This window comes from Melanerpes formicivorus, unplaced genomic scaffold (assembly GCF_026170545.1).
Source record: "Melanerpes formicivorus ecotype bairdi unplaced genomic scaffold, bMelFor1.0.p_v2 SCAF_8, whole genome shotgun sequence".
Classification (NCBI taxonomy): domain Eukaryota; kingdom Metazoa; phylum Chordata; class Aves; order Piciformes; family Picidae; genus Melanerpes; species Melanerpes formicivorus.
Window position 1 is genome coordinate 9,685,494 of NW_027142360.1, and position 17,493 is coordinate 9,702,986.

General features: G+C 45.5%; 1 protein-coding gene across 1 annotated transcript; it reads left to right on the forward strand.

Moving 5' to 3' along the window:
- The first annotated feature begins 3,038 nt into the window (after positions 1–3,038).
- LDHB (lactate dehydrogenase B) lies at positions 3,039–16,114 on the forward strand. The gene is made up of 8 exons (XM_068141967.1): positions 3,039–3,143; positions 4,009–4,140; positions 9,063–9,180; positions 10,051–10,224; positions 12,259–12,432; positions 13,953–14,070; positions 14,928–15,051; positions 15,772–16,114. The coding sequence occupies exons 2-8, from the start codon at positions 4,015–4,017 to the stop codon at positions 15,937–15,939; spliced, it is 1,002 nt and encodes a 333-aa protein (XP_067998068.1). The 5' UTR covers positions 3,039–3,143; positions 4,009–4,014; the 3' UTR covers positions 15,940–16,114.
- Positions 16,115–17,493: the final 1,379 nt, after the last annotated feature.

Sequence of the window (17,493 nt, forward strand, 5' to 3'; positions counted from 1 at the left end):
TCCCTTCCCAGGTTATATTCTTCATGATATTTAACACTTTAGGACTACAGCTATCAACACAGAAACACAGAATCATAGAAAGGTTTGGGTTAGATGGGACCTCCAAAGGTCATCTAGCCCAACACCCCTGCAGCCAGCAGGGACATCCTCCACAGATCAGCTTGCTCTGAGCCTTTTCCAGCCTGACCTGGGATATCTTCAGGGATGAGACCTCAGCTATCTCTCTAGGCAACCTCTTGCAGTGTTCCACCACCCTCACGGTACAGAACTTGTTCCTAACATCCAATCTAAATCTGCTCTTCTCTCATTTCAAACCATTGCCCCACCTTCAGGTACTGGAAGGCTACTCTAAGGTCTGCCTGGAGTCTTCTCTTCTTCAGGCTGAACAGGCCCAGCACCTCATCTCCATGGCTCTCTGGACCCACTCCCATCAAGTCCACACCCTTCCTGTGCTGAGGGCTCCAGAGCTGGATGTAGTATTCCAGGTGAAGTCTCACCAAAGAAAAGTGGCTATAGCCATCAGACCATCAATATTTTGCTGTGGAAAATAATTCCATTAAGAGAGTTTTCCAAGTGAGACCTCTGGTTTGGAAAAAAAATACTTTCCTGTATTTTGGAAAGATGATAAGATAATGCTAGTGAAGTACTTCAGGCTTATCTAATTACACACTTTGTATACAAACCAAAAGTTAAATGTTGTTAAAATGTACACACACAAAAAAAGTTCTGTTGTAATTGTATGATGCTTACTAGACAAATTTATTTAGACTGTGCCCCTTGGGGTTTGTTTTTCTGGTAAACTACGCTTCACCAAAAATGTCAGCGTTGTCAAAGTGCAGCTGAACTTTGAAACCGTGACCTGTCACTGGGAGACTTCCCCTGTGGCTTTGGGGAGATCATTTCACCTCTCTGTGCCTCGATCCTCCATCACCTGGAACAACAACAACAACAAAAAAAGTAAATCAGTAAGAGCAGGAAGAGAGAATAATCTTTCTTCCACCATCCTGCACCTGCCTTGTCTGTTTAGATCACAACACTTCAGGGGGGATTAAATACCCTTTTAACACTGAGGCCTGATCTAAATGAGGGTCTAGGAGAATTGTTGCAATGTGACAAATGGGCCACTCTGTCTTTAAAAGCTTTAAGATCTTGCAAATAGGATAGTGGCATTTCCCTCTCCATTCAATTACAAATTCTAATATAATAATTGATTGTTAATGGCTTATAAGCAGAGAGAAGAATCCTGCCCAAAGAAGACATAATGCAGCAGTGAATGTACCTCACAACAGGCACTGGCAGGACAAGCATGACCCCTTGGTTCTGGTTCAGGAATGAAAAAACTTGCTCTGATCCTTCCCTAGTGTTTCCTGTACCTCTTCTCTTCCTCCTTATTTCCCTCCAGTTCAGCTGTGCGTGTTCCCTGTATTCGTTATACCGGACAGGTTTTATTAACCTTGTATTTCATTGTGTAATTATTGTTTGCCACCAGCTCCCATTTCAGTTGTAGTTACCAAAGTCTTATTTTCCCATAGCAATCTGCTACCTGGTGTGTCATGTGGATGGCTTAGCTCATTTCTTTCCCTCAAAGGGACCCTTTGCTGTGTTAAGTAATGTGAAGAAGCAAAGTAGCTCCTGGTTAGTCATTTAAAGCCAGCATGAATCTGTCCGACAGTGCAGAAAAGCAGCTTTGGGCCTTTCCTCGCCACTTGTGTTTGCCACTGCTCCTGTGCTGGCAGCAGCATTCATTTGGCTGCATGGTGAGCCAGAGGGAATTCATCCAGCTCTTACTAACCTGGCAAAGCATCTGTCAAAAAATAAAATAAATCAATAAAACCTTAAACTAGCCACAACAGCAGCAAAGAAAAAAATTAACCCTATTGCTTAGATGGGAAGGGCCAGGCTTTCTACCTAATCACATTTAACCCACTCACTTATTTGGGAGGACTCTGGAACCTACCCTCTGGTTTCCTTCTTGTGGGAGACAATCATGTGTGAAGAGGAATCTCAAGATTTCTTTCCTTTCCTCAGTGACAGTGTGTACAAGTCGTGTTTTGCCTCTACCTTCCTACTTTATAGCTAGAAAGAAGTAATATTATAGCATTAGAAGAAACAAAAACTCCATTGATGCCCCCAGGGGCTAACTCCACAGGTCCTACATATGACCATTTTAAAGGGCTATGGTGAAACGGTCAGAGTGTGATCTGGAATAGGGCAGAAGCAGACGGAGCAGGGAGCGGAGTGGTTGTGGCACTGCATCACGTTACTTTCCTTTGTTCCTGCCAAAGAATTTCAGCGTGACTCCATCCGGGCCATTGTCCCCTCCGATTTGTTCAACCACCAAAAAAAGTAAAATCGACCTTGAGCTAGGTGGAGGACAAGAATCACCAACTTCAGCATCTTTGCCCCCGAATATTATAAACAATGTTTTCCGTTGCTCAATTTGTTAAACACAGGAACAGGCTCCCCAGGAAGTGGTTGAATCCCCATGCCTGGAGGTATTTAACGAGAGGCAAGAGACGTGGCGATGAGGGACATGATTTTAGCACCAGTAGTGGTAGTTAAGGTAATCGCTGGAGTCGAAGATCCTAAAGGTCTTTTCCAGCCGAAACACCTCTATGATTCTGCAACTGCTTGCTCGCAGCGATTCCTCTGCATGCTCCTTCTGGCCAAGTCTACGGCCCGGCGAAAGAGAAATGGCGCAACCCGACTTTGGTAGCTAATTGCAACGGTCAGCTCAGAGACGCTCGGGGCTGCACGGCTGTTAACGGCTGACCGACACCATCGCTTCGTCCTGCCGCTGCCAGGACGAAAAGAGGGACGAGCCAACGCATCCCTCCCGGCTCAGGAGACTGCCAAGGAGCCGCTGAGCAGGAAAGAAGGCGACAAGCAGACGGACAGCGAGGGGAGGCGGGGGCGGGGCAGCAGCACCCTTGAGCCTCCGTCCTTGGCGGGGATTGAACGCGGCGGCCACCGCCCCCCCTAAACCGCCGAGGAACGCCCAGGAAGGCGAGGCGAGGGGCGGCCCGGCCCGGCCCGGGCCGGCTCTGTCCTGCCCGCCCCTTCCGCTGCGGAGTCCTCATTGCACGAACCCCGGAGGAGCGTGGCGTTGGTATTCTCGCCTCTCCTCAGCCTGAGCCTTACTGGTGGGTACGGGACGAGCGGAGCTGGTGGGGTGGCCTCGCAGAGTTGTTGGATGCTGCAGGGTCTCCCAGCCCAGTTGTTTTTTTTTCCCTGCGGGCGGTTTCTGTCGGGGCCGAGCATCCCTGCACGGCGGGCGGATGCCACTGGGGCGGGGAGCGTGCGATGCGCTAGCCGGGGGCTGGAGCCAGGCTAAAGCTCTTGAGGGTCTGGATGGGATGGCGGCTCATGGCGCAGAATCCCCCTAGGTGACCTCGTGTGCCGGCTGCGGCACCTCGCTGGGCTGCGCCTGGTGAGATGGGGGCGGTACCCCCAGCATGGCCAAGCCGCGGTGGGGGAGGTCGGAGGCACCGCGCAGCGCTCCGTGGGTTGAGCGAAGGGAACCTTCGAGCTGAACAGAAATGAGCCGGGAAAATCCCAGTGGTATGGCTGCACCAAACTGGTTTTATTACCGGGCCCGGAGCCCTGATGGGATTTGTGAAGGTGGGAAGCCAAGCAGCCGTTAACACGGAAGGTATCTCTGCCTTTGGGAAGGCTCTGGAAACTCCGAGAAGAGAAGGATATTCTGTTAACATGCTTCCAAAATAGCTTCTGCCCCACTTCAACCTTTCAGTAGGCACCATCGAATTCAGGGAGGGTTGGGAGCCAGAGCCTCAGCAGGAGTGGGTGCGTGGGTGAGCTGGCAGGTCGCGGGTGGCAGGAGCTCCGTGAGCAAGGGCAGTGTGCCCGCCTGCTGCCTTACCTTACCTAAAGCGCCCGCAGCAGCACTGCCAGCAGCGAGTTACCAGCTGTGGTAGCTGCCTTCTTCAGGGTGCTCATTTTGGTTTTCTCTGGCTTGCTTTGACTCTCATCTTTCTTGTCTCCTTGCAGAACACCATGGCTACCCTCAAGGACAAGCTGTTTACCCCCATTGGTGCAGGAAGCACAGTCCCAAACAACAAGATAACTGTTGTGGGGGTTGGACAGGTCGGGATGGCCTGTGCTATCAGCATCCTTGGAAAGGTACAGCTCAAGGGCAACGTGTTATTCAGGTTCCCACTGCTGTAATGCTCTTCACTGCCTGCTTGTTTTAGCAAACAGTAGGCAATTTGGTAGGTTAGTATGGGAAAGAATCACTTGTGGTTCATGTAAGTAAGCAAGCAAGCAGTGACCTACACTGTTCAGGCAAGGCTGACCTCCCCATTCAGTTTCTCCTTGTGCTCAGCTTTCCATTCGTTTTTATTGCTTCACAATAAATCTTTCATCAGGCAAATGGCTTTGAAGCCCCTGCTAAAGCTCCCTCTCTAATTTTCTTACTTTTCCAGAACCAAGCTGGAGTTTGCTTGGTGGGAGAGCTCCACTGAGCAAATACTGCAGGCAGAACAGAAATCCATGTGAAATAGGGGACAGGAATCAGAACTGTGTTTACTCTTTTAATGCATGTGTGACATAATAACTGAAAATATTGTTGTCCCCAGGCTTCTTTATTTCTCAAAAGCCCTTATTGCTTGGTTATAGACTTTATTGTTTCCAAATGGGTTTTAGCTAGCTTTTCAAAAACTCATAATAGAGGGCTGGACTTAAAGGTTATTCTGACTCCTGCTGGCTGCTGCTTTTTTTTTGGGTTTGTGCTTTTCTTTTTTAAAAGCAAAATCTCAAGTTGTAGTCTTTGAGCAAAGCAAAAGCTTATTATGCAATAAGCATATCTTTGCACTTTGTTTTTGGAGAATATTGTGAATGGAGTTAAATTTGACTCCTGTTTTGCTCTTTTAAAAAAGATAAATGGGAGCTGCAGGTTTTTTTTGTTCTGCTTTTTAAAAAGACTTAAAACAGATACACCTTACCTACCTCCAGCATTCCAGTACTTGAAGGGGGCCTACAAGAAAGCTGGGAAGGGACTTGCTACAAAGACTTGTAGTGGTAGGGAAATGGGAGTGGATTGAAGCTTGAGAAGGGAAGACTGAGACTGGAGATTGGGAAGAAATTCTTTCCAGTGAGGGTGGTGAGACACTGGAATAGCTTACCTAAGGAGGTTGTGGATGCCCTTTTCACTGGAGTTGTTCAAGGCCAGGTTGGATGAGGCCTTGAGAGACCTGATCTAGTGAAATGTGTCCCTGCCCGTGGCACGGGGGTTGGAACTGGATGATCTTTAAGGTCTCTTCCAACCTACACCATTCTATGAATCTTAAATTAGGTGGCTCACAGTGAGATCAAAAAACTTATATGTACTACTAAACAAACTGTACTGTGTTTGGAGCTGATCCTCCTTACACCTGTTAGCTTGAGGATGCATGTAGGGTCTTAATCATTAAAAACTTGAAGGGTTTCCAGTTGCTCATATTCATGAGCCTTCTGAGCAAAGGAAAAACCTGACAATAAAGGCCATGGTGAAACTAAATACTAATGTGAAAGTCATGAGTAGTTTTTTAGACTGTGTAACTGAAGGAGGTATTTAATGGAAAAACAATGGCAGTTCAGTGTGTGTGTGGTGGTGTTTTTTAAGCAGATGTTATCTTGCAGTCTGAGCCCATTTATTTTTGAGTACTGTAACCTGTAAGGATGGCAGAGAGCCAGGTGAAGTTACCCCAGACTTCCCTGCAATCCAGTGTTAATCTGATTAATACACTGCTCTTACAGGGATCAAACCATGCACAGAAAATGTAGTCATCTAGGCACAAAGTTGCACAAGTTGCATGCATGAAATCCAGAGTGAAAAATGGTTTTAATATTATTTTTTTTCCTACCTTGCATTATGGTATGATGGAGTTTATTTCAACCTTCTGCTCTCCCCTGCTTTCTCACAGGTGTAAGCTGCAGTATGAAAGCATTTTGATAACAAAACCATTTGCTTTTTGTCACTGAATCAGAAACATTTAGCTTGGTAAAGACCTTTTAAGATCAAGTCCAACTCTTAATCTAGCACTCCAAGTCTACCACTAAATCATGTCACTGAGCACCACACCTTGATGTCTTTTGTCATGCATTGGAACATTTTCAGGGAAGAAGTTTTTCCTAATAACTAATCATCTCTTCATACAGCTCAAGGCCATTCCCTCTTGTCCTGTTACTTGACACATGGGGGAGGAGACTGACACCTTGCTACAACCTCCATTTAGATAGTTACAGAGAGTGATAAGATCTCACTTGAGCCTTCTGTTTTGGGTTTTTTTTTTCCCCAAGCTAAACTGGAGCTTGGTCAACCACTTCTCAGACTTGTGTGTTAGGCATTTATTTGCTCTTCTTTGTTTATGCCTCAGCACCTCAATGTTGTTCTCATTAGGGGACCAAAAGTGGACACAGTATTGAAGTTTCACCAGTGCTGAGTACAGGGGGACAATAATTTAGGATATTTTTGGTTGAAAGAGACTTTAAGATCATCAAGTCCAACCATTATCTAAACCTACCCAGTTTGGTACTAAACTGTGTCCCTCAGCACTGCTTCCCTAGTCCTGCTGGCCACAGTATTTCTCAGACAAGCCAGGATGCTATTGTGCTTCATGGCCACATGGGCACACTGTTGGCTCATATCCAGTCAGCTATGGAAGAATACAGTATGGTTTTGCCTTGTTCCAGATGGTTGGCTTCCCAAGATGTCTGCTAAGCCATGGCATAAGATGGTGTCCATACTATACTGTAACATGAAGATACAGTTGAGTTTGACATGCCTTTGAATTTGTGATAAACAGCCCTGAAGATGATCCAGGGGCTGGAGCACCTCTGCTACAAGGACAGGCTGAGGAAGCTGGCATTGTGCAGCCTGGAGAAGAGGAGGCTCCAGGGAGGCCTTAGAACAGCCTTCCTATAGCTGAAGGAAGGCTGCAGAGAGGGACTGTTTGCAAAGGCCTGCAGTGACAGGATGAGGGGCAGTGGTTTGAAATGAGAGGAGATTTGGATTGGATGTTAGGAACAAGTTGTGCACCCTGATGGTGGTGGAACACTGTAACAGGTTGCTCAGGGAGGTAGTTGAGCCCCCATCCCATTCAAGGTCAGGCTGGGCAAGGCTCAGAGTAAGCAGATCTAGTGGAAAATGTCCCTGCTGACTGCAGGGGGTTTGGTCTAAATGACCTTTGGAGCTCCCTTCCAACCCAAACCATTCTATGATAATGCTGATTTCAGTTTACTGCTGTAATGTTTTAAATGATAAATTTGAATGAGCCTCAAACTTCCCCATGAGTTATTTGTAGCTCCTTAGGACTTAAAGAGAATTCCCTGACGTTGGCCTACTGTTGTAGAAAAGGAAATGTCTCTGCAGCCACAGGTCAGCTGCTTTCAATGAGGCTATTAAGCTGCATTTGGTGATTTTGTAAACTTCATTCCTGTGTGCTGATAACAAGCTGAGATCTTCTCTAGGCGACACAGATGCCATTGGTCATTGGGGCTATTCCAGATGCTTTTCTGTTTCAGTGAGAGCTGGTTCCATGAACCTGCTGAGTCTGAATATTGGCCTAGGCTAAAAGTCCTGTGTTGCCAGATTGTGTGTATGAATCTACCCATAATCACATGTGCACATTCTGATTACACCACTATGGATGACGGAGATTGGAGTCAATACAGATGACCAATATGATCAAGTATTGCTCCTTTATCGTTCCAGTATTGCAGGCCTATGGTGCCAGTATAGCACAGTAAAGTAAAGCATAGAAGAAGAAGAGAAAGGAAAGGCAGAAGTGCGTAGCAAGGGAACTTCTACAACTGATATAAACTCGGAGAGCCTTGTTGGCATGGCTTCATTGGTTCCCTCTGAGTGACCACACATCACACTATTATAGATTATCAGTCCAACTACTAATGACACACAAGGTTGTTGATGCAGGTGCATGTTCTGTTGTCCCAGGATAACTTTCTGTGTTTATAGCTACCAGTGCCCTGTTTTAGTTACATGCTGCAGGCACAGCACTGTTTTTCTACACTGCTAGCTGGTTCTGCACTTATGCTGAGCATGGCCTACCACCATGTCAGGCTCTAAGCCTGCACTGCCAGATTGTTCACACTGCTCGTTGCTGGCATTGCCACACACCATCTTAGTTTTACACCAGTGACTTCAGTTCAGGATATTTCCAGTGTTTAAGACTGATTTTGGCCTGCAGACAAAGATTCTTGAAGTTCTTTCCTCAGGTTCCTCCAAGCTCAAGAGCCGCAGCTCCTTCAGCCTTTCTGAGAGCAGGGAGATGTTCCACTGCCTTCAGCATCTCTATGGCTCTGTGCTGGACTCTCTCAAGCAGTTCCCTGAGGTCCCTCTTGAACTGAGGGGCCCAGAACTGGAGACAGTATTTCATTGTATGACACTGTCTCCCAATTTAATGGGGCTGGAGAACAAGCATGCATGGCTGAATCTGTTCTGCAAAGTAGATACAGCATAGCAGCTGTAATAGGAAAAAATTAGGTGAGGAATCTGCTTTATCTTGGTGCTAGTTTTAACACTGAGGAAAGTAAGTCTGTTCTGGTTCTATATTTTTGTGAAATGAATTGGTTGAAGGAATTAGAATATTTATTTGATAGTAATCTGGTGTGTTTTGTTAGGGTGGGTTTGTTACAGGTCTGAAAAATATTCAGTATCACTAAGGTTGGAAGAGACCTCAAAGATCGTCTAACCTGTCACCACAGACCTCATGACTAGAGTAGGGAGGACACTACTTGCTGCTTGTTTCCTAAGATACTGGCTAAATCAAAGTGCCTTACTAGCAAGGCCTAGCTGTGCACTCAAGCTCCATACCAATAATATTTTTTATTAAAGTCTGAAGGAGTTCTCTGCTGTTGTACCTTCTGATTTTGTTACTGTGAGATGCATCAGGGCACCACCACAGCGCTCTCCTACTGCTTTACCTTTGGAGAGGAGACTCTTTCAGATGTGTAACATGTACATTTAAAATGTAGTATACCTCAAGGGTGAAATTAAAATCCATGCTACCTGGTTCATTGACTCCTTCAAATTTCATTCTTTCCAGGATCTTTGTGATGAGCTTGCTCTGGTTGATGTTTTGGAAGACAAACTCAAAGGAGAAATGATGGATCTGCAGCATGGGAGCTTGTTCCTTCGCACTCACAAGATTGTGGCAGACAAAGGTAATCCTCAGTTTCTTTAATACTGATGTTCTGTGAATTTGCTCAACAGTGGGCCTCTAAAGAACTCTAATGATGTAGCATTGAAAAGTAAAAGTGTATGAACTGGGGTGAAATTTCAGATAAACACCCTGGGAGTGGCTCTTACTTAGGCTTTCCTTATCTAGTGTCCACTTGCCCATTTTGAGCTGGTTGAGTATAATTGATTTTAATGACACTGTGGTGCCTCTTTGTAGAATGAGAAGTGTTATTTGGATAATGGCAGTGAGATTAAGGGGTTGAGTGTACTCTCAAGACCCATATGTTGAGATAATGTTAAGAGATAGAGGACAGGTGGAGGGGGCTGGGGTTGTTCAGCCTGGAGAAGGCAGCTCCAGGCAGACTTAACAGCAGCCTTCCAGTACCTGAAGGGGGCTACAAGAAGGCTGCATAGAGACTGTTTGCAAAAGCCTGCAGTGGTAGGATGAGGGGTAATGGTTTGAAATGAGAGAAGAGCAGATCTAAGCTGGATGCTAGGAACAAGTTCTGCACCATGAGGGTGCTGGAACACTGCAACAGGTTGCTCAGGGAGGTAGTTGAGGCCCCATCCCTGGAGATATTCAAGGTGAGGCTGAACAAGGCTCTGAGCAAGCTCATCTAGTGGAGGATGCCCCTGCTGTCTGCAGGGGGTTTGGACTTCATGAGCTTTGGGGGTCCTTTCCAACCCCAACTGTTCTATGATAGTGCTGGCTTTAATATGGATGTCTTGCGGGTTTGGGGTTGGAATCTATGTGCAGTGAAGAAGCTACTCATGATACCTGTATGGACACAGTGCTGTTGAAGTTTGTGGTAAGTCTAGCTGACATTCTACATCTTCCCCATGCTCTGTTGTAGACTATGCTGTTACAGCCAACTCCAAGATTGTGGTAGTAACTGCAGGAGTCCGTCAGCAAGAAGGGGAGAGTCGTCTCAACCTGGTGCAGAGAAATGTGAATGTCTTCAAATTCATCATTCCCCAGATCGTCAAATACAGCCCCAACTGTACCATCCTAGTGGTTTCCAACCCAGGTAAGGCAATCTTTTTGTAGAACACTTAGTGATTGTTTGTTGGAACTAGTGTTTTTTCTTACCAATCTTATTAAATACATGTTAATAATGGCTGGCTTTGTGTGGCCATCTGTCACGTGTTGGCTAACAGAAGAATACAAACACTCTGTACTTTCTGATGCTCTTTGTTAAGAACTTCTCATGCTGTCCATATTTTAGAAGCATAGAATCAACCAGGTTGGAAAAGACCTCAGCAACAAGTCCACCCTAATACCTAACACCTCATGACTAGCTAAACCATGGCACCGAGTGCCACATCCAATCCTTTTTCGAACACCTCCAGGGATGGTGTCTCTACCACCTCCCTGGGAAGCACATTCTACTGGCCAATTACTCTTTCTGTGAAGAACTCTCTCTCCTCAAGTCAAGCCTAAATTTCCCCTGGTACAACTTGAGACTGTGTCCTCCTGTTCTGGTGCTGGTGGCCTGGGAGAAGAGACCAACTCCCACCTGGCTACAACCTCCCTTCAGGTAGTTGTAGACAGCAATAAGGTCTCCCCTGATCTTCCTCTTCTCCAAGCTAAACAGCCCTAGCTCCCTCAGCTTCTCCTTGTAGGGCATGTGCTTGAGACCTCTCATCAGCCCCATTGCCCTTCTCTGGACACATTCAAGAGTCTCAATGTCCTTCTTAAATTGGGGGGCCCAGAACTGGACACAGCACTCAAGGTGTGGCCTAAGCAGTGCTGAGCACAGGGACAGAATGATTTCCCTGCTCCTGCTGGCCACACTATTCCTGATGCAGGCCAGGATGCCATTTGCCTTCTTGGCCACCTGGGCACACTGCTGGTTCATGTTCAGCCTACTGTCAACCAGTACCCCCAGGCTGCTTTCTGCCTGGCTGCACTGCAGCCACTCTGACCCCAGCCTGTAGCACTGCATGGGGTTGTTGTGGCCAAAGTGCAGCACCTGGCACTTGGACTTGTTAAATGCCATCGTAAACACTTCAGATCTTTACATACATTGGCTTAAGCAGTAGGTAGTTTAAAATTGTGATGTAAAGGAGGCATCCACTTTGCTTGTAAACTGTTCAGAAATCATAGTTTGCTTTTGTGGCTGGATATAATATTTCTGAATGAAGACCTTGCTCTGTAGTCTTGGCTGTATTTTCAGGAAAAAGAATTGGCATGCTGTCTTTGCTTGATTTGACATCTGAGTGAAGCCTGGGAATTGAGTGACACCACTTCTAAAGATATTTGGCAGAGTCAAAACAGTGCATGGAAAGCTAGCAGCTCAGCTGGTGGTTGAGTAAATAGTTGGTGTACAATTGGTGCTACTGAATAGTAGTGTAGTGAGCTACGGTACAAGTACAATGAGTTAGGGCAATTTTAAACACTGCTCTAAAAATCAAACCCAGTCAAATTGTTCTTGCTCTAGCAAAGCTGAATTCAAGCTACAAACCTCTCTCCAGTAGAGCAGCTGCAGGAAGAGAATTGCATGTTAGTCAGGATTACTTTTGTAATGCTTTGTTTCCTCAGTGTGTGGTGGTTTGTCCATTACCCTTAAATGGTGGGAGTTACTGTGAGCCCATCAGAAGGGACTCCAGGGGTGTCCACTGCCTATGTGGTGGTGTGAGACCTCTGTTCTTCCCTGATTTAATTCCCTTGATCTGTCTGGGCTTTAGCTCTGATATCACTGTCTGCAGCTTGTTCTGTGGAAACCCCTGGAGTCAAATCATGAGACTTACAAAGCTCAAAAGTCTGGATGTTGTTTCTCAGTCACAGAATCATAGAATGATTTAGGTTGAAAGGGACCTCCAAACCTTCTTCAGTCAGCAGGGACATCCTCCACTAGATCAGCTTGCTCAGAGCCTTGTCCAGCCTCACCTTGAATGTCTCTGTGGATGGGGCCTCCACTGTGTCCCTGGGCAACCTGTGCCAGTGTTCTACCACCCTCGTGGGTAAAGGGTCCTCCTGATTGCCTTGCAGTAAAGTAGTTGCTGGAGAATTCTTGGTGCATGCAAATGTTTTCATCTACCGTGCATCTGTTCCTTTTCAGTGGATATATTAACCTATGTCACATGGAAGCTGAGTGGCCTGCCAAAACACCGTGTGATTGGAAGTGGCTGCAATCTGGACACAGCCAGATTCCGCTATCTGATGGCTGAGAGGCTTGGCATCCACCCAACCAGCTGCCATGGCTGGATCTTGGGAGAACATGGTGATTCCAGTGGTAAGAAGCACTTCTAATTCCTTTGGGAATAGGCAATAACATTGGTTAGAGGTTGGGGCCTAATGGGTGTTCCAGAATTCTGAGAGAATGGACACAGACAAGCTCCAACTAGAACCTGGCTTTACTCTTATGAATATTGGAGTTGAGACAAGTCCAGGAAATGTAGCTGCCCTTTTATCATGAAAGTGATTGTGGTTACATAATTAAACACTGAACTGTTATGGCTGACTTTATACTTAGTGGTGTCCCAGAGACTACACCTTACAACTTATGAATCTATATGGGTTGGTACTGCTGTGTATTTCTGAGGAAGCCACCTCTTCAGTGTCCTGTTGCATTTGATCAAAGTTCAGTGACCAACAGCAGTGTTTACAGAAGCCAGCCTTCTGCCATAGTGAAAGTGGAGCTTGTGTGGAGCATACGTGCTTCAGTGCTACTGCTGCTTTTGCTTTTCAGTAGCTAAGAATTCCTAGGTATTTTACTGGAACAGAATGAGTCTGCCTGTAAGCTTCCAGTAGGACAGGAGATCCATAGAATGGTTTAGGTTGGAAGGCACCTTGAAGATCATCCAGTTCCAACCCCCCTAGCCATGGGCAGGGACACCTTCCACTAAGCCAAGTTGCTTGAGGCCTCATTCACCCTGGCCTTGAACACCTCCAGGGAGGAGACATCCATGACCTCCCTGGGCAACCTGTTCCAGTGTCTCACCACCCTCACTGCCAAGAATTTCTTCCTAATCTCTATTCTTAACCTGCCCTCCTTCAATCTATTCCCTTGTCCTGTCACTACAAGCCCTTCTCAAATCTCTCTTCCCAGCTTTCTTGTAGGCTCTCTTTGGGTACTGGAAGGCTGCTCTAAGGTCTTCTCAGAGCCTGCTCTCTTCCAGGCTGAACAGCCCCAATTCCCTCAGTCTGTCCCCCTAGGGGAGGTTCTCCAGCCCTTTTGGTCACCTTTGTGGCTGCCTCTGGACCCTCTCCAGCAGCTCCATGTCCCTGTTACGCTGGGGGGTACCAGAACTGGACGCAGTGTTCCAGGTGGGGCCTCACCAGAGCAGAGGGGCGGAATCATTTCCCTGTGCTGCTGGTCACAGTTCCTGTCTTGAGAAGTTTACATACTGCTACCCAGTTATTCAGAGAAAGAAAAGCAGACTTCTTGAAGGCTAAACCTAATATTGATGTGTGGAACAGCAAATAGCTACTTACTGCAGGTTTTGGGTAAAATTAGAGAAAGCTAAACAGATAAAAGAAGCCTTTTTGTCAGAATTTGAGGTTTGTGACTTCAAAAGTAGTTGTCTGCACCTTCCAAGCAAAGCACTGTAGCTCATGTGTTGAGATTGACTTAATATTTGATCCCCAGAGTTCTCAGAATTCACTATAATTAAATAAAACCTTAAAATCTGCCTCAAAGGTGATTGTGGCATTGGCTACTACTGCCTTTTTTTTTTCCTGGTGTCTGAGACATGAGAAGTGGAGTGGGAGTCATTAATTGCTATTGAAACTTGTGTCCTCTCTCTGTTACAGTGGCTGTTTGGAGTGGAGTTAATGTGGCAGGTGTTTCTCTCCAGCAGCTGAATCCTGCAATGGGAAGTGACAGTGATAGTGAGAACTGGAAGGAAGTCCACAAACAAGTGGTTGAAAGGTACATTGATTTGAGGAATGGCTTAAATCACTTGTGTCACTCAGGGAGTAAGGACTATGCTGGTGTAAAGTGTATGCACATGCTGGTTTAAAAATTAGGGTGGGGTGTGTAGTTAGTGTATGGCTTTGGCTCTAAATCATACAATGGTTTGGGTTGGAATAGACCTTCAAAGGTCATCCAGTCCAGCCCCCATGCAGTCAGTATGAAAATATTCCACTAGAGCAGCTTGATCAGAGTTTTGTCCAGCCTGACCTTTGATTTCTCCAGGGATGGGGCCTCAACCACCTCTGTGGGCAACCTGTTGCTTTCCAGCACCCTCATGGGGTGCTGGAACTTGTTCCTAACATCTAATACAAATTTGTTCTTCTCTTGTTTCAAACCATTGCCTCTTGTCATATCACTGCAGGCCTTTGCAAACAGTCCCTCTGCATCCTTCTTATAGGCCACTTCATTTGCTGGAAGGCTGCTGTTAGGTGTGCCTGGAGCCTTCTCTTCTCCAGGCTGAACAACCCTATGCACCCAGAGTGATTGAGTCACTGACCTGAATGGAGAACTCATTCCATTGTAGAAGTCTGGTTTTCTACTTAACCTTAGGAACTGTTCATGGATGAAAGCTATTTTTCATTTCAGCCAATCCTGTGAGAACAGTTAGGGCTTCTTTATGTATGTATGGGATGGTGCAAACTTCATACTTTCTCCTCTGATGCTGAAATCTGTGACTCTGACACTTTAACTCCCTAACTCAGTGTCACAGGTTTCATATTTTATTAAATGGGAAATAATCATTCACCTAAAGACTTGTCACCTACACAATGTCTTGAAGACTTCTTAATGCAACTGTTTCCATATTTCTTCAGTGCCTATGAGGTAATCAAACTGAAGGGATACACAAACTGGGCTATTGGCCTTAGTGTTGCTGACCTCTGTGAGTCCATGCTGAAGAACTTGTCCCGGGTTCATTCAGTCTCAACACTGGTAAAGGTAAGTGGTGGCTAATGAGATGCTCTAGTTAATTTTTTTTTTTGTTATGGGAAAGCTAAATAGCTTCAATTTGCAAGGTGTTGAATAAAGGAAGCTTTGTAAGATACTGCTTTAAACGTAAAATGGGAGCTGCTTATTGCAGCTTTTTGTAGTCTGACCTCTTAGCCTACGCTCCTCACAAACTAAATTCTGTGTCCTCTACCTCATGTTGTATTACCCTTGTGTAAAGTTTATGATGTGTGACATGCAGTTGCATTACAAGGAAGTTTCCATACAAAAATGCAAAATTCCTTGAGGCTCAACTATAATTCCATGAGCCACTGCCAAGCAAAGGTGCTGGGGAAGAGAGCTGAGCCCTTTTGTAGCTCATGGAACGGGCTGCATCTAGCCTGTACCAGTTGTGCAGCAAGAACTCTGAGCAGGCTGAACTTACTGCTCCCTCTATGGTAGGAAAAAAGATGTGCACTGATGCTGTGTCTGAATTTTGTCAGCTCCTTGCTGCATATAAATAAGTGAGGGGTTTGGAGGCAGAGTTTCTGAAATTAGCTCTCTCTGTGCTGCCAGTCACTTGGTCTAAACCACTTCTTTTCTCAAATACATTGTGACTGAAAACTTTCTACAGGTTGCAGAATTAGTCTGCTCTCAAAGCTTCCTGCTGTGTAAAGTAAAAGCAGATCTGGGTGATGGGCACATGTTTGAGTGATCTGTTGTTTGTGGCAGGGCATGTATGGCATCGAGAACGATGTCTTCTTGAGCCTTCCTGCTGTCCTAACTGCCTCTGGACTGTCAAGTGTCATCAACCAGAAACTGAAGGATGATGAGGTGGCTCAGCTGAAGAAGAGTGCAGATACGCTGTGGAACATCCAGAAAGATCTCAAAGATCTGTAACTCCTGAATATTAAATTCCAGCAATAGAAAACCAGCATGTCATGTGCAGATGTGGGCACTGTACATCTCTGAGTAACACTTAATGCTCTTCCAGACTGAGCTTTGTCAACAGTAGCTAAACTTAGGCTTGCTGTAACGCACAAACCTTACGAACAAATAAAGCAACTTTCAGGCATTTGTTGTCCTAGTGACTTATTTTCAGTGCTGAAGTTGTATAGCTTGCTCTGGTATTCTCCTTTAATCATACACTACGTGGAAGTGTAGAGAGCAATGTCCTTTTCCAAGGTCAGAGACAATGTTTGAATCACTTGCGGTGGGATGTCATGAATACAACAGTACTGGAAGCCTTTTTTGTGTGGTTTGGTTTCAGCCCAGATGCTGAGAGTAGTTCAGCAGACTTGGTTTTGATGCAGTACTTCCTGTGTTTTACTAATAGGTAGAGGACATGAAATGAGGTAGGCCTCTGGGCCACCTACTAAAAATAAGCCAGCACTAAGATTCTGTGCCCAGAGCCTAGAGAATGGGTTTCATAGATGTATTTCTCTTCTGGATTCAATCCTTTGCTCACTATGTGTCCAGTTTTTATAATGTTTCCATCAGTGTTTTCTGTTGATTACCAAAATCCAACTTTATTTTTAGAGGTAGACTGTAGTCCCATAGTGATCTGACTTTTTTAAAACAAAAAGATCCAAAGTTGTTTGTTTTTTAATCCTTTAGATTTGTGGAATAGCTGTTAAACCACAGAATAACTCAGCAGGCCCAGAACTGCTCAACCTCAATGTCCAGAGGAGAAATGCTATTAAATCCTGCGGATCTTGTTTCATAACAAATGGTCTGAGACTAAGCTGGAGCAACTAGAAAGCCTTTTCTAGGTCCATTAAAATGCTCTGAGTAGTGGACTAAACCACTTTCACAAGCAAGTAGCTTAATTTCTGTAGCTGTCTTTGAAAGAAAAGAATGCAGGTCCTGTCACATTGCAAGGTAACTGCTCCCCTGTGATTTTGCACCGTGTGGTTGGTGGAGCATCACCCACAGGATGCTGGTGACAGAATTATTTACAAGGGGTAGTATCCCAGGAAGACCTTTAGAAGATGTTTTATTCTCAGTTGCTGGCTGAATGCCAGATGTCTTTACTGATAAGAGGGCTGAAGTGACAGTTTCTGCTTTCATAACTTGGTGTGGAAACCTTACTGGAAGGCTTTCTACATCTGGCTAGATCCTGCTAAATTGATGCTTAGCTGTCAGGAGGTAAATGGCATTACCTGCTGCTGTTTGCAGGGCACACCTGCAATTTTCACCTGAGCACATTTTGCTGGCTACCTTGCACAGTTCCTTCCTGGCACTGATTTGTTAATGAAATACTGTTTTTAAACAGTAAGTACACCACAGAAGCTACATTTAAGCCATGGGGTGGTTAGTGGTCTGAGGAATGTATAAATGGGAAATGAAGAGGCTCTGTGCTTGGAAATGCATATTTGTGTTGTTCAGGACTGGAAGTCTTGGCTGTGTTTGAACTGTAAATGTGAGCTGCAAATAATACAAAGTTATGCTGTG

What these genes read in the sequence shown, in the direction of transcription:
- LDHB (XM_068141967.1), top strand. Translation starts at nt 4,015, where the DNA reads ATGGCTACCCTCAAGGACAAGCTGTTTACCCCCATTGGTGCAGGAAGC. An exon ending in CACAAACAAGTGGTTGAAAG is followed by an intron (nt 14,071 to 14,927) that starts GTACATTGATTT and finishes ATATTTCTTCAG; the next exon opens with TGCCTATGAGGTAATCAAAC. An exon ending in CAGTCTCAACACTGGTAAAG is followed by an intron (nt 15,052 to 15,771) that starts GTAAGTGGTGGC and finishes TGTTTGTGGCAG; the next exon opens with GGCATGTATGGCATCGAGAA.